The 17,559-nt window shown below is 41.5% G+C and overlaps 1 protein-coding gene across 1 annotated transcript in view; it reads right to left on the minus strand.

Moving 5' to 3' along the window:
• The window catches only part of LOC149178880 (Endoplasmic reticulum vesicle transporter protein), a 215,578-nt gene that overhangs the window by 175,889 nt on the left and 22,130 nt on the right, over positions 1–17,559 (minus strand). Inside the window, exon 2 of the mRNA XM_089420468.1 lies at positions 16,214–16,308. Coding sequence (XP_089276594.1) covers positions 16,214–16,301 — 88 coding nt within the window. The 5' untranslated portion in view covers positions 16,302–16,308. The remainder of the gene's footprint in view (positions 1–16,213; positions 16,309–17,559) is intronic.

The following is a 17,559-nucleotide window of genomic DNA, read 5'->3' on the forward strand; positions in this document are numbered from 1 at the left end:
AGAAAAATGGTGACCGGGATGCCCGAGTTCAGATTAGAGCAAGAAGGTGTATGTCCAGGATGTGCCGAAGGAAAGCTCAAAAGGGGACCATTCCCCTCAAGCCAAAGCAAGACCTCCGATATATTGCAGTTGGTTCACTCAGACATATCCAGTATGATGCCTGTGAACTCCTTGGGAGGATATTTATATTACCTCACTTTTACAGATGATTATTCTCGCAAGACTTGGATATACTTCTTGAAAAAGAAGGATGAAGTGTTCTCCTGGTTTCGACACTTCAAAGCCTTGATCGAGAATCAAACCGAAAAGAAGATCAAAACCTTAAGGACTGATAATGGGACTGAATATGAATCCAATGAGTTTCATGACTTTTGTAAAGAGGCTGGCATTAAGAGGGAGACTACTACACCATATACTCCTGAGCAGAATGGTGTGGCGGAAAGGAAGAATCGTACAATTGTGGAAGTTGTCTGTGCTATGCTCCATGATCAAAGACTTCCGAAGTTTCTATGGGCCGAAGCTGCAAATATCGTCGTATATGTACAAAACCGATGCCCTCATCAAGCATTGGGTTCCAAGACTCCCGAAGAAATGTTCACTGGTAAGAAACTTGACGTATCTCATTTTAGAATTTTTGGAAGCCCTGTATATTTTCATGTGCCGAAAGAGAAAAGGAATAAATTGGGTGCATCTGGAAAGAAAGGAATCTTCGTGGGCTATAGCGAAAATACTAAGGGCTATAGAATCTATGTAGCTGGTCAAAGGGAAGTCGAGATTAGTCATGATGTCACCTTTGATGAAGATATGGCTCTTAGCAAAGTAGACAATCTTCCTACTTTAAGGGGATCTAAAGAAGCTGACACCGGGGAACCGAAGGAAAAGGAAGATGAGACGATGCCCGATGTGGAAGAACCTATGGATCCTATTGATCCTCCTCCGCAAGAGCCTTCCTCTTCTAGGAAGAGGCCTTCATGGCTTAGGGGGACACTTGATGATGCTGAAGGACACATTGCACCCAGAGGAACCTTCCGTGAAAGTAAGAAGCCTAACAGGTATCAAGGATACCTGACCATCATGAGCACGATCATCCAAAATGAGCCTTCGTCATTCACAGATGCTGTCAAGCATCAAGTATGGAAGGATGCTATGACCGAGGAATATGAATCCATTATGAAAAATGATGTTTGGGATGTGGTCCCCAGACCCAAGGGCAAAGCATTTGTCACTTCAAAATGGTTTTACAAGATAAAGCATGCAGTTGATGGAAGTGCGGAAAAGTATAAGGCTCGTTTTGTCACTCGTCGCTTCTCCCAAAAATAAGGTATAGACTATGACGAGATATTTGCACCTGTTGCCCGATATACCACCATCCGCTCGCTCATAGCCCTTGCTGCTTCGCAAGGATGGAACCTACATCAATGGATGTCAAGACTGCATTCTTACATGTTTCGATCAAAGAGGAGGTCTATGTGGAGCAACTCGAAGGATTTGAAATTTATGATCAAGAATCTCATGTGTGCATGTTGAAGAAGGCCCTCTATGGGCTAAAGCAAGCACCCCGAGCATGGTATGAGAGGATCGATAGCTACTTGATGAAGTTGGGATTCACTATGAGTGAAGCTGACCCTAACCTTTACTTTAAGGTTATAGATGACAAGCCTCTCATACGGGTGTTATATGTTGACGACCTCTTTCTAACAGGTGCAAACCCTCTCATTCACAAATGTAAGAGGGAGTTGGCTTCTGAGTTCAAGATGAAAGACCTAGGACTTATGCACTATTTCCTAGGACTGGAAGTCTGGCAGAAACCAGGGGAGATTTTCCTATCTTAAGGAAAATATGTGGTAAAGATATTGGAGAGATTCGGCATGGTGGACTGCAAGCCCGTAACTACCCCGATGGAGCTTGACTTCAAGAAGTTAAGCAGTAGTGCTGCCGGACCTGTTTTACAAAATGCTACCGAGTATCGTCAACTCGTCGAAGCATTAATGTTCTTGGTGAACTCCCATTCGGATATATGCTTTGCAGTCAACACATTGAGTCAACATATGGTTGAGCCTCACCACTCACATTGGATTGGTGCCAAGAATCTGTTGAGATATCTTCATGGCACAATCACTCATGGGTTGAGATACACTGCTGGAGATGTGAGACTACTTGGGTATACTGATGCTGATTGGGCAAGGAGTGTGGTGGACCGAAAAAGCACTTTCGGGTGCTGTTTCTCTTTGGGATCTGCCTCGATATCCTGGATGAGCAGGAAGCAGAAGTAGTGGCTTTGAGCACCGCCGAGGCAGAGTACATTGCTGCTAGCATGGCCTCCTGTGAGGCAGTCTGGTTGCGAAAGCTCTTCAGTGAGTTGTTTGGATTTACATTGAATACCACCGTGATTCTGTGTGACAACCACAGCAGGATCCGTTTATCAGAGAATCTCGTATTTCATGATCGCTTCAAGCATATCGATATCAGGTACCACTATATTCGAGATATGGTGCAGCGAGGAGCAATAAGGCTCCAACATATCGGTACAGATGAACAGGTCACCGACATTTTGACAAAGCCCCTAGGAAAGGTCAAATTACTGACTTTCCGAGAACGACTTGGTGTCGTTCAGAGACCCTCTTATTAGGGTCGAGTATGATGTTTTGAGCTCTGGGAGCTCCATGGGGGCGCAGGGTACTTCTTGGAGCGACATGTGACCACAGGGCGAATCACCATCCCATGGTGGTGCACTATGTACAGGGTAAAGGTTCAGCACTCCCCTGTGACACCCCGTGGCGACTATGGAACAGGATGATTAGTTCTCCTGTGGGCCAGGATGATTCGTTCTCCATGGCAACTATGGAACAGGATGATTAGTTCTCCTGTAGGACAAGATGATTAGTTCTCCGTGGCATCCACTGGACAAGATGATTCGTTCTCCTGTGGACAGGATTATTAGTTCTCCTGTCGAGGCATCCTACCCATGCAGTCTGGGACTCATGGGAAGTACCTCTCATCTGATCAATGAGCAAGGAAATGAGGATAGGGACCATAGTAGTACTATCGATGGACGCATCGCTATATCTACCGTACTCCCTATGCTAGGATGACCTCCACTGATCTGGGATCAGTGAGAGTGGTTCACACTCTGAGACTGACTTCGGGTCAGTGGAGGAGGGTATGATACATCCTCGATCATTTCTTCTTCTTCATAGTTCGAGCAGAGCAAAACAGAGCAGAGCAGAGTGGGGTCAAGTTGTACAAGACAGTGCATTTGATGGATGGATAGCAGCGACGGTCTGACGGATTGCAAATGAAGTTCTCCCTAATTGAGAGGGAGTGTTAAAATTGGCAACTAGGACCAAACTCCATGTGGATCACCTTATTTATGGCTTCTGATATTTTTCCTAGATTCCTCTCATCGAGAGGTGTAGGATTGATCTAAAGATCATCCGATTCTGATAAGTATTTATGGAGATATGAATTTATTTTGATTATAGACAAATTGTCAAGGTCGGCTAGCAAACTTATGTAGGCTCAGAAGCCCAACAGTCACGTCTATTCATCCTCAACGTTTGCATATAAATACAAGGAGCATTCTCCTCATTTGGACAATTCAATTCACTCATCTTCTCTCTCTCTCTCCCCTACACATAAAAGGAGCCTCTCTCTCTCTCTCCTACACATAAAAGGAGCCTCTCTCTCTCTCTCACATGTGTGGCTGAAAGGAAGACGTCCTAGGGCAAGGAAGACGTAGAAACGAGGACGCTAGGGCAGCAAGTCATCTCTTTGACCAAGCGTTGACCATCCAGAAGTGTGGATTGGGTGTGGTTGCCTCTCCTAGGCAGGCCGCAATTTTTGGCACGAAAATCGAGGTGATATGACCTCTAGTTTGACCGGTGTTGACTGCCCTAGTTTAGGGCTGCAGTTGACTTCAGAAATCTGCAAATTCACTGTACTTTTGGGGTTGTTCAAAGGCTGTTTCTTCAGGCTATTCAAGGACAAGTTGACCGGAAATTGACCAAGCATTTTAGAAGTCAATTTCAGCTAGTTTGACCAAGTTTGACTTTGATGATCTAGGGTTTGCTGCTGCTAATATAAAATTACAGAATTTAGATTTTGTACTATTTCTCTCTGCTAAACTATTGAAGATAAAAGAAGATTTGATCAAAGAGTTTCCCCACATTGGAGTTTGTCCCTGGCTAGCCACCACATCTTGTGTCTCTTGTCTTGGCTTGTTTTCTGTTGATCATTTAATGTTCTATCTGCACTTTACTTAATGTATATGTGATTGCTAATATGTGGCTAATAAAAAGAAAAATAAGTAAATTGCTCTAAGCATAGAACATACCATAATTTAACACAAGGAGAAGTACCCAGATGAATGTTTTTACAAAGAAGTAAAAGATATGTTGACCAAAAGGTGAAACAAGATGGCCACCACATTGCACCTTTTCGCATGTTACCCACCACCTATGGGTAGTGTATATAGAAGAAAAAATTTCTCCTAGATAGCTCGTTGTGCCATTTTCTCCACCACCTGAGCAAGCCATGTGGTCCCTCACCCATCTGTTATGAATGTATGTTTGAAGGTGGGCATCCTGACCCCAAAAGTATGACTTTTCATTGGTTTGGTTGAGTAATTTTGTTTACTTTTCATCCGCACTTTTGGGCATGCATTAGTAGGGGGATTCGGCGGAAAGAGTGGGTTAAGTCAGTAATCTTGTCTCCACTGCCCGATTTCGTGGTTACCCTTGTATCTTAGTCCTGTGGGATCTCCTTTACTAGCCATTAGCTTTAGGGATGGAACTACATGGGAAATCCCGATTTTGGTTGCGTGGTCTCGCTTCTTGAGACCACCAACATTACACCCCTCCACACATTTTAGCCCCATTCATCTCCCTTCCCATCTGGATCCAAATGTGACCATTGGGTCCACATAGGGTTAGCCTCCCCCTCCCCTTGTCCACATCTTGGGTCGAGCCTGGATCGATGCCCCGGAGGTTGATGCAGCTAAAAAGAAAATGAAAATCATAATTTGACCACTCTCAACAGGAAATGTACCACAAAATGCAAAAGATGGCTGGGACATACAAATTTAGCACATGGGCAAAAGCCAAGCATGAGCTCTACCCCTTATCCATGGCCATCACCCTAGTTCATATGGGCCCTACATGAGCCCCCTCCATCATTAAGGAACCCATGATTGTCCCAACCCCTCGTGGGTGATGAACTGTGCCACGTTAACGGGGTATCCACTACTATATATTACACATCATGCTCTCATCCCCTGAAGCCTCGTGTAGCTATGAAGAAAAAACAATCAAAGGGAAAAGGCATATGAAAAAGGGTGGAAAAACAAAGGTTGGGGTAACTCATGTACCACGATTTTCTCCCTCCTATACTCATATACCCAGTTGTGGGCTTCCCTCATTATAGCTACCCTTGCAGCATGACGTGTTCTGGATGATTCCCCTAATCCCCACTATGTTCCAATAATATATCATTCGCCACCTACCACTTGAGGGATGTACCATGGACATGTCACCCCCTGTAAAGGTGGAAACCACATAATGCGTTCCTTGATTAACCCCCTTATTGAGCTTGGAGACATTTGCACATGCCAAAGCCCACTATGGAAAGGTGTGCCACCATGAAGTGCCCCATTGGTTCCATGACTTGTAAGCTCTTTTACTTGATTATTCTGATGATTTGTTGTATTGGAGGGAAAGGGGACGCATTGGATCTTATGCAAGATTGCAGGTGGGTCTCCATTTGGGGCTTGGCTTCCCTATACGAGGTCCTAGCCCTCCAGAGGGCCACATGGGCACTTGCAGGGTGAGCGTTGAGAGCCATGGGCATCCACCATAGCATAGATTACTTCATGGATCCCTAGCATTTCTCATTGATTTCTTGTGTTCCACCTTTTGGACGAGGATAATGCACTTGATTCACTATGCCCAATCGGCTCCACACTTGCACCATATACTTGGCAGAAGTTCCAGGTTCCCGAGGATGTCTCCTACTGCAGAAAGAGGGCTTATGTCATCATCCTAGCCCTTACAGCTGGTCTACAAGCATTTTAGATCCATTTGGAGACCCATGAGGATGTTCTTGTGCTCCCACACCCACTTGAGAACACCACAGGTTCTTGTTGGGAAAACAAGGGGCCAACCCCTTGTCCACTATGTTTGGAGTCCATTTCTACATCATGTCACCATTTGGACTTCAATAGGCCTCCTCAAAGGCCCAACGACTTACTATGTTGATCATTCTACCCTCTTGAGAGACTTGTCTTTACATTATTGAGCTATTTGGTGGGCTTGTCACCAAAAGTATTGTTATTATGCACATTATCTTATTTTAGGGGCTCAATTAGAGAGTGTATAAATAGAAGTGAGATTATTCATTTTCATCATCATCACTTGGATTGGGGATATTTTGCTCTTGTGATATTTTCGCTATCCCTTTTAGAGGATGAGTTTGGATGTTATGGATGAATTTTGATGTTTGAATATCTCTCTCGTGTCTTGGAGCTTCATTAATGGCATAATTTGATGATTGGATATACTCTTATGTACATGTAAGTGCTATTTTCATGCTTATTCTTTTGTTATTTGCTTTGTCAAATGAATATTGTTGTGATTTTCGCCATATAAGTCTAAAATTTACTGCTTTCCAGGCCTAGGAATCATCTTTGCTTGATATCCCAAACTCTAGCCTCGAAAATCCCCTTAATAATTCCTAGAGAGCATATCACTTTGCTTCCCAAGCTAGAAAGCCATATAATTGAGTCTCTTGTGAATAGGCCTTAGGAATCACTCCTTGCCCTCTCATTGTTTCATTCATCTAGTGGTTTCCCTTTATACTAAGTCTCCTCCCATCAGTGAAAGTCCATAAAGAGCAGGGAGATTTAGCTGAGGTGACAGTGGACTATTGCTCCATTGCTTCCCTGGACCTAGTAGTTTCTCTAAAGGATCCCCTCCTAGGACCCTTGCTAGTTTGAGCGGTAACAATTTCGCGTTGTTGTCAGGGACACGAAACGTGTGTCTTGTTTCCTTTACAACATCATTGATATATCATTCTTGGCAACTCCATTGGAAGAATGAAGCCCTAGTTCTTCATTGTACTTTAAGGTCGATGCTTGTAGGGTGAAGCAAGCATTTTTCTAGGCATCTTTAAATTCACCCTGGCGACTCCTACATAATTTACATGTATATCTCAATAGGATGTCTTTCTTTGATGATTTTCCCGCTTTGGACATCACTAGCATCCCTGGGCACCCTAATCATGTCACAGGAAGGATGGTACGTGGGGTGCCCATATTTGATGGTGATCCACTCTCCGCAATTGATCATGTAGAAAGATTTATTGCGCATGCTTCAAAGGAGAAAGTGGTCCACCAGGATGTCCTTATACTATTGTTCATGAGCTCTCTCCATGGTCATAACTCATGGTTGCATAATCACGAACCTAGGAGCATCTCATCTATTGAGGAGTTCGTTGATGGCTTTCTTAGACATTTTCAAGTATGCCCCACATTAAGCATTCAAGAGGAAGCCTTCATCAAGCATCATCAAAACCTTGAAAATCTAAGTGATGAGCGGGAAGACAAGTCCTCCTTGGGTCCACATGATGAAAATGATGATTTTGAGAACACATGTTGGGGAGGATGAGTCTATGGAAAGTCAAGTTGAGGCTAACCTTACCTTTCTCAAGGATATTACTCCCGATGACCCTTCTTTTGAAAACCTTGGGGAAGATAATCCCATTAGCCGCTTGGAAGTTGATATTGGAGATTACTTTCATATTGAAAAGGAGAAATGGGAAATTGTTGGTCCTCAATTTGATTGTGCTCCCATTTATGATACTGACAAGGAGGATGAGGTTGGGATTGGTCTTCCCTTTATTTATGATGACATATCCATCGATACCCTTGGGAAGGAGGATCATTATTTTCCCTTGCATGAAAGAGGGCAGTTGGAAATAATTGATTCTCCTTTTTGGGAAAACCCTATCTTTGATACTAATGATGAGGCCCTTGCTCCTACCTACCTTCCTTGTGATTTTGGGAGTATATCCAAATCACTTGAGCCTTTAGAATATGATTTTCAAGAAAGGAGCCCCATTGAATACAATACCTCACCTTCCCCATCGCCTTTCCTTCTTGTTCATCATTTTGAGTCATCCATAAGTGATTCCCTCACCCCTTGTCATATGATCTCAAGTGACCATGAGCCCTTTCCCCCTTCTGAGTATAGTGTCAAGGAAGAGCCCCTCATTGAATATACTTTATCTCCTTGGACACACCCTCAGGATTATGATCACTCCATGACCTCCCCTCTCCAATGTGACCATCACCTTGAGCAACCTATTTGTTGCACTCCTTCCTTCCCTCACCCTTCGTTCCCCTCCCATCATGACCTTGTGGCATCCACAAAGCATAATATTATGAGCAATGATTGTGATAGGGAGTTCTTGAGAGTGATCATTCATTCCACTATTGTGTACTTAGAGGGAAAGCCTCACACTTCTAGATTGACTTATTTTCCTAGGGCTTCTTGTTACCTCGAATCGCGATCATATTTTCCCACCTCCCACCCACTTGATCCTCTCTATGATTGTGTCAACATTTTCTTTCGGATTTGCTACATAAGAAATTATATTGGCAAGCATATGTATATTGATATGATGATATGTTGGTCGCACTGGCTTTATGATTTCACTTAATATTAACATTGTACCATGTACATGTTAGGGTAGGATGCATTGCATACTTATTTTCTCATTAGAACTAACATCATGATATTCTCATGATAGATTAGTTGCATTTAGATTAAATTTGCACTTTAATTTCTTATTGATTTTTACGGCCTGATACTAAGCATGGGTGATCATAAGACACCACAAAAACATGTTGCCCCATGTGTTTGGTCTTTGATATGCACAGGTAACAGGTCTATAGTACCAAGAGATTGTTAGTGTTCTCATGACCTCCCGTTCGAGAAGCTTCGCGCACTTCCCGAGAGATCATGTCCCAATTGGAGTCAAATGTTACCCACCACCTGTAGATAGTGTATATAGGAAAAAAAAAATCTCCTAGATGGTCCTCAACCTACAACCAGTAGCCCCTTGCAGCCCCCAAAGAGCTCGATGTGCCATTTTCTCCGCCACCTAAGCCAGCCATGTGCTCCCTCACCCATCTATTATGAATGTATGTTTGAAGGTGGGCCTCCGAACCCCAAAGGTATGACTTTTCATTGGTTTGGTAGAGTAATTTTGTTTACTTTTCACGGGAACTTTTGGGCATGGATTGGTAGGGGGATTCGGCGGAAAGAGTGGGTTAGGTTTGTATTCTTGTCTCCACTGCTCAATTTCATGGTTACCCTTGTATCCTAGTCCCATGGGATCTCCTTTACTAGCCATTAGCTTTAGGGATTGCATTACATGGGAAATCCTGTGAAAATTTCTGAATCTATACAAACAGAAATCCTACTGCAGTCACTGGTTTATCATCTCCTACTTGTTATTTCATTCAACAAGTTATTTAATTATAAACAATGATGAAAAACACTACTACAGACTACACTGACATACAGATCATAAACTGAAACAATAGATGAGACAAACACACAAGGGACACCGTTATTTTTGGACAACACATCCCTGGAAAAACCCAATGCGGGAAAATCGGTGCAGCAGATAGAGGGTTTGTATTATTAAGCAAGCAGAATTTGAGTACAACAGGTTGCCTCTCACACCGGCTAACCTTTCAGAGAAATCACGGCAGCAAGAAATACATATGAGGGTTTACCTCGTTCTCCAAGTCACAACTGATCCACTGAGTGGCCTGACTCCGGCAAACACTGCGAAATCCCAGCGCAATCACTGCTTGGGCCAGCGTCTTGCCTCTAGGAGACTACGTCACCCCTTCTGCTAGATCGATTTGCTGGAGGAAGACTGTTGTTCAGCCCTCCCGGCTCAGAACCTCGCTTCTTCAGCAAAATCTCGAACTTCTGACGAATATCCTGCACTGCGATTGCAAGAGACCCTCTTGGCTTGCATCAGCACTGCATGAGCCCCTTCCTAGGCTGCGTAGGCCTCTGCGCTGCCTCTCTAATGCTACTACTGCCTCTCTGCCTGGTACTCTTTGGCTCGAAACTCCTTCTCGATCCAAATCTCTTCTTTTGCCCCTCTCACTGCAACTCAGATCACTAGTTCGATTTTCTCAGCAAACCACGCCCCAGAAAAATCGAACTAATTTGATCACTTGGTGTATCTCCAACTGACCCTCAAGCCTCCTCTTATACTTTTTCTGTTGATGAATCGATGGTCGAGATTAAGTCTCTAATCAATGGCTAAGATTAAAAGAGACTTGATCTTCGCCTCTTAGAAGCTTCTCACCCACATTTTTATTAATACCCATTAATATTTTTATTTTCCTAAGTTTAGACTTAGGAACCCATTAAAAATATTAATTATTTTAATAACTCACAATCCGAGCGGAATTTCTCCAAACGATTTCTGGGCCTTGGAGATCTTATGTGTTCTAGCCCCTCCACAAAAATTCGGAGCTAGAGCACATCTGATGCTACCCAAAATCAACAAATCTCGATTTTGGTTGTGTGGTCCCGCTTCTCAATGCCACCTACATTACTCCCCTCCACTCATTTTATCCTCATTCATCTCTTTTCCCATTCGGGTCCACATAAGTTTAGCCTCCCCCTCCCCTTGTCCACACTTTGGGTCAGGCCTGGAACGATGCCCCGGAGGTTGATGCACCTAAAAAGAAAATGAAAAGCATAATTTGGCCACTCGCAACAAGAAATGTACCACAAAATGAAAAAGATGGTCGAGACATACAAATTTAACACTTGGGCAAAAGCCAAACATGAGCTCTACCCCTTATCCATGGCCATCACCCTGGTTCCCATGGGCCCTAGATGAGCCCCCTCAATCATTAAAGAACCCATGATTGTCCCAACCCCTGGTGGGCGATGAACTGCCCCACCTTAACAGGGTATCCACTACTATATATTACACATAATGCTTTCATTCCCTGAAGCCCCGAGCAGTGATAAAGAAAAATAAATCAGAGGCAAAAGGCATATGTAGAAGGGTGGAAAAACAAAGGTCAAGGTAACTCATGTACCACAATTTTCTCCCTGCTACACTCATATACCTAGGTGTGAGCTTCCCTCATTATAGCGCCCCTTGCACCATGAAATGTGGTCTGGATGATTCCCCTGATCCCCACTCTATTCCATTACTATATCATTTTCCACCTACCATTTGAAGGATGTCCATGGACATGTCACCCCCTGTAAAGGTTGAAACCACATAATAGGGTCTTTGATTAACCCCCTTATTGAGCTTGGAGACATTTGCACATGCCAGAGCCCACTATGGAAGGGCGTGCCACCATGAAGTGCCCCATTGGTTCCATGACTTGTAAGCTCTTTTACTTTATTATTCTGATGATTTGTTGTATTGAAGGGCAAAGGGATGCATTGGATCTTATGCAAGATTACAGGTGAGTCTCCATTTGGCGCTTGGTCTCCCTATATGGGGCCTTAGCCCTCCAAAGGGCCACATGGGCACTTGTAGGGTGGGCGTTGAGAGCCATGGGCCTCCACCATAGTGGAGATTACTTCATGGATCCCTAGCATTGCTCGTTGATTGCTTATGTTCCACCTTTTGGATGAGGATGATGCACCTAGTTCACTATGCCCAGCTGGCTCCACACTTGCACCACACACTTGGCAGATGTTCCAGGTTCCCGAGGATGTCTCCCGCTGCAGAGGGAGGGCTTATGTCATCATCCTAGCCATTACAGATGGTCTACAAGCATTTTCGATCTATTTGGAGACCCATGAGAATGTCCTTGTGCCCCCACACCCACTTGGGAGCACCATAGGGTCTTGTTTGGAAAACAAAAGGCCAACCCCTTGTCCACTATGTTTGGAGTCCATTTCTACATCATGGCACCATTTGGACTTCATTATGCCTCCTCAAAGGCCAAACGACTTACTATGTTAATCATTATGCCCTCTTGAGAGGCTTATCTTTACATTATTGAGCTATTTGGTGGGATTTTCACCAAAAATATTGTTATTATGCACATTATTTTATTTCAGGGGCTCAATTAGGCCAATTTATCTAAATCAAATTCATTAGAGAGTGTATAAATAGAAGTGAGATGATTCATTTTCATCATCATCACTTGGATTGGGTTATTTTGCTCTTGTGAGGTTTTCGCTATCGCTTTTGGAGGATGAGTTTGGATGTTATGGATGAATTTTGATGTTTGGATATCTCTCTCTTGTCTTGGAGCTTCATTATTGGCATAATTTGATGATTGGATATACTCTTTTGTACATGTAAGTGCTCTTTTCATGCTTATTCTTGTTATTTACTTTGTCACATGAATGTTGCTGGAATTTTTGTCATACAAATCTGAAATTTACTACTTTTCTATACAAATTAGTGGAAATTGTGATCTTTTATAGCGTTGCATCATGTCATGGGCCATGTATGAATGGGTGAATGTTCCTAGAGATAATTTGTGATAAATACATCTCGACAAGTCATAAATTATTGCAAATTGAAGTATAAAATCCTTGGAGCAGCTGCTCTCATGCCCTAATGCCATGCGAAGTTGTTTTAAGGCCTCCTTGATTGCATTTTCCAAACCATAAATTCTCCTTGATTCCATCTCTCCCAAAGGACAAGGCACTAATCCTCCATAGGTGATCACTTTCAACGCTTATTATTTTCACCTCCCTCTTTTGTAATCCTAGCCTACATAGGTCACCTAGGGCATCAATTATCTCACAATCTAGCCATCAAACACTTCGATTTTTGGTCCACAACTACGTTGAGGTTTGTTCTAGAGGCCCTCCAAACTTGAAGCAAATCCAACAGTGGGATCGCGAGATATAGCAAGCCCTAGCTCGAGGACCATTTTTTTCCCTAGTTTTCCCTTGGCTAGTGTCTTCATTAGGATCATTGAATTCAAATCTCGAAGAAAATTTTGTCCTTTGATCCTCTTCTCCTCCCTAGTTAGGTCAAGTCCCTCATTGGGTGATCAACTCCATACCCTTGACCTAATTTTGGGTCCACTATGGTCCCACAACCCATTGATGCCAATTCCACAAAGATCACACAAAGACCAATTCTCCATAAGGATTTCCAGGCCTAGGAATCATCTTTGCTTGATATATTCCCAAACCTTTGCCTCGAGAATCCTCATAGCCCTTCCTAGAGAGCAGATAACCTTGCTCCCCAAGCAAGAAAGCCATATAATTGAGTCTCTCTTATGAATAGGCCTTAGGAATCACTCCTTGCCTTCTCATTGTTCCATTCATCTATTGGTTCCCCTTTATATTGGGTCTCCTCCCATCGGTGAAAGTCCGTAAAGAACAGGGATCTTTAGCTGAGGTGATAGTGGGCTATTGCTCCATTGTTACCCTTGACCTAGTAGTTGCTCTAAAGGATCCCCTCCTAGGACCCCTGCTAGTTCGAGCGGTAACATGGCCTATGCAATAAATCCAAAATATTATTCTGCAAAGTTGCTAAGTAATCTAGAAAGAACCACACCAAACAAAGACCCAGAAATCTCACAAGGATTTAAGAAAGCTTTTAGAAAGTTATTTGTAGTTACTAATATTGGGATTCAAATTCGTTTAGAGTTTGTTCATTTTGTGAGATCACAAAGTTTGGGTGCAGATCTTGATTCTATGGAGGACAAGACCATATTAAGTCCAATTAATTGGTGGAACCACTATGGTGGGAACTCCCACATATCCAAAAATTGGCCATCGAGATCTTGTCATAGGTTTCTAGTTCTTCTTCAGCAGAGAGGAACTAGAGTACATATGGCTTCATCCATTCGGTGAAGCGAAACAGATTGGACTCCAAGAAGGCTAAGGAACTAGAGTATGTTCATTCAAACCTTCGGCTTTTGTCACACAAGAGTGATGAATACAAATTTGGACCCGCCAAACTATGGGATTTGGAACCAGAGTTGTCTGACTTGGATATGACGTTGAATGCCATGTCTCATATGACTTTGTTTGATGAGGAAGCACCAATAATTGCATCTTCAAGTGGACATGGCAGCAATGCTCCCACTCCTGGAGAGGATTTGAATGTTGATGTGGATCTTAATTACATCGATGAAAACATATTTGATGATATGTAAATGTAATTTATGATGATGTTTTAAACTTTTGAACAATGAACATTGAATATCATAATATGTCATATGAAAGTAGATTGCTACTCTACCAGTCATAGTTCATTTTGCAATTTGTACTATGTAGTGTGCAATGTTAATTTTGGTGATGATGTTGATGATTGAAATTTGAAACAGACACTTGATGATAAGTTGGATGTTATAATAATCATTGATGATGATGATTACGTTTATGCTGAAGTAATGATGATGATTTGCTTATGTTGAATTCATGGTGATGATTATGTATTTTTAAATATAGAATCTAGATTCTAAAAGATGAATGGTAATATGAAATTTTTATTGTCTAATATATATATCTGTGTGTATGTGTGTGTGTGTGTGTGTCGTTTCCTTGCCGTATTGTATACGAATTATTTGAGAATTTGTCATATCCATTTCAAACCCCATATTTGTATCCATTCCTGTATCCATTTTAGTGCAACTTAGAGTCAGACTTGTAATATGAAGGGTTAACTGAGAAAACATGAATCAAACCTAGAAATGGAGGGGTATACTACAGATTGTTGGAACTCTGACAAAACCTTGACTAGGAGTGGGTAGACCAGAAAGCCTCTAACCTAGAAATAGAGGGGTATACTACAGATTGTTGGAACTCTGACCAAACCTTGACTAGGAGTGGGTAGACCAGAAAGCCTCTAACCCAAAATATTGTGGGGGCAGAATTTTGTCAAAGCAGATACCCCAAAAATTGTGCAGAGGAAATGCCAGGAAGTCACAGCCTAGCAGAGGCAGATGTGGCAAAAATACTGTTCCTAGAATGATGCCAAGCATTGTGCAAGATATGCCACAGAGCAGCCGGAGATTTCCAATCTCTCTTAGACTGAAAAAGTGTATGATTCAACATAACTAGAAAGAATGTCAGATTTAATTGATTTGAAGTTTAGATAGCTTGATTGGTCAAAATAATGTTGAGGATTATAAGTTTGCCATGTACCTAGGCGGTTCTTGTAGAAAACCAGCAAGCACCAGAGCTAGGTATCCAGGTCACCTAGTGAATGGGAGCTAAGTTCTAACACATACGCAGTCTTTAGATTTTGTAGTTTTTAGTTGTGCTTCTACTTTGTGAAGGATCCAAACAATAATGCTTCAAGTCTTGTGTCACAGGGGATAATAAGTTGGGAATGTTATTTTCGTATTAAGGGGGATAGTAACTGAGACTTTATTTTTGTCTTAGAGGTAGTAACAAGTTAATAATGTTATTTTTGTCTCAACGGTGGCTGTTAGACTATTGCATAAACATATGTGTAATACGTTCACTTTATTAGTGACATGAGAAATGTAATATTATAATGTTGAGGTTAGGGGTTAGGTAGTTAAACCTCTAGAGCCAACATAGGGTGCTATATAATGATGTAATGAAGGATGACTAGATGGAAGACAGGCACTAATGCACCTCAATACCAATTGCACCATATTTTCTATGTTACAAATTTATGTACATATTGTTTTTGTATAAGAGACATTGTAGACACTCCCCTTTCACATTGTTTTGGGTGTACATGTACTTGTTGGTCCCATTCATCTGCATACCCTATATACCTAGTTCAATCACACCACAATTTGAATGTAATTTTTTTTAAATTATTCTATATCTTCTATTTCCTATATAATAAATACGATGAAAGGAATCAAGGGCACTTCCCTTTGAGATTGCTTTCAGCAAATATGTGATTATTACTCTATTTCACCATTTTCTATCATTAACAAACATAAACGCAAGTGCTTTTTCATCATTTCATGATCTTGCATGCTATCTTTGGAAATGAAGCTATTACACCAAACATTCAATTGGAACTCGTATCAATTCCAAGGCATGAAATGCAAATCCAATCAAAATTCAAGTTAACAATCTCACATCAAAATCCAATTAGAATTGTGAAAATATAAATTCCTAAAATTTTCCAATAGAATGCATAAAGTTCATGTTAGAAATAAAATACAATAGAGAAGAGGTAAACATGCTTGAAGTACCTATTGCTCCAGATGGTGTCTTTTGAGTCAAGTGCTCTTCAGCACGAGGGAAAGCATCAATATTCTTCAATACTTGTTTTAACCCCATGGTCGATCTACAATACAAAGGGAATAAAACAAAAAGAAAAGAAAATAGATTAACATCAAATCCTAATTCTTGAACAATAACAGCAAGCATGCCTTTAAAAAGGCAATTAAATAGTAGACAATTTATTAGTTTAGATCATGAACCATGCTTTCTAATCCAACAAATAAAACAATATAAAGCATGCCCATCCTCAAAAACAAAAGAATCAAAAGCTTGTTTCTACTTATGTGAATATGATAGTTGCATATAATATATGTCAAAATAAATAGAATTAAAAACTTTTATGATAAAGGGGTAAGAATGTTAAAATCTCTTAGAAGAATGACAACACCTATAGGTAGAAATTACTCTTCAAGTCAAGACTTGTGAAGCCTACCTAACATATAGTTACAACATAGTCAGAAAATTTGGGATGGAATTAGAGAAGATGAATACATGGAAGGTACCAAGACAAAATAACATAACAAAACTCCTATGGAGATTTAAAATTAAAGCTAAGGTAACAATTTTACTTGGAGAAAGAAGATTATCATTCTCATGTAATGTTGATCTTTCAGAGAAAAGATCCATTATTCTTCATTGCAATGGCTTGTAATATTTTTACCCAATTTTGGATTATGAGTTTCCAAAGCTTCCTTTAACTTTACCAAGTGTCTAGGGATCCACCACCTATCAAGAGGTGGGACAGCATTTACACATTATTCTTCGTTATTCTTCATTGCATTGTTTTGTACTTTCTTATCCACTTTTGGATTATGAGTTTCCAAAGCTTCCTTTAACTTTATTAAGTATCCAAGATTCACAACCCATCAAGAGTTGGGACACCATCTACACATTTTTGGGATATGACAACCCAACCAAACATGGGACCATCCGTGTGCAATCCAAGTTGTACCCATCCGCTACTATCACATCAAGGCCTTTGAACTCTTCAATGGGAAGCCCTCTCTTTGCTACTAATGTTGCATCAATGAAGTTGTTTGTAGCTCCTCCATCAACCAATGATGTGATGTGTTGTCCCTTGATGACTCCCTTGATCCTAAAGGTGTAATATTTGGGGGTTCCTGATAGAGACATTATCTTAACTTAAGGTCAGGATTTCTTCTCTTCGCAAGGCTTTTCCTCTTCTTTAGCTTCCTCATGGGTTTGTTCTTTCTTTTGGTTGTTAGGCTCATCATTTGGGGTGGGTTCTCCTTCTTCATCCTCATCATCAGAGACCACTTCGATGTAGTGGATCTTTCCTTTGCCTAAACAGCGA

Source organism: Pinus tabuliformis, chromosome 4_1 (assembly GCF_031772625.1).
Source record: "Pinus tabuliformis cultivar Carrire ecotype Pingquan chromosome 4_1, CPIR1, whole genome shotgun sequence".
In the NCBI taxonomy this organism is placed as follows: domain Eukaryota; kingdom Viridiplantae; phylum Streptophyta; class Pinopsida; order Pinales; family Pinaceae; genus Pinus; species Pinus tabuliformis.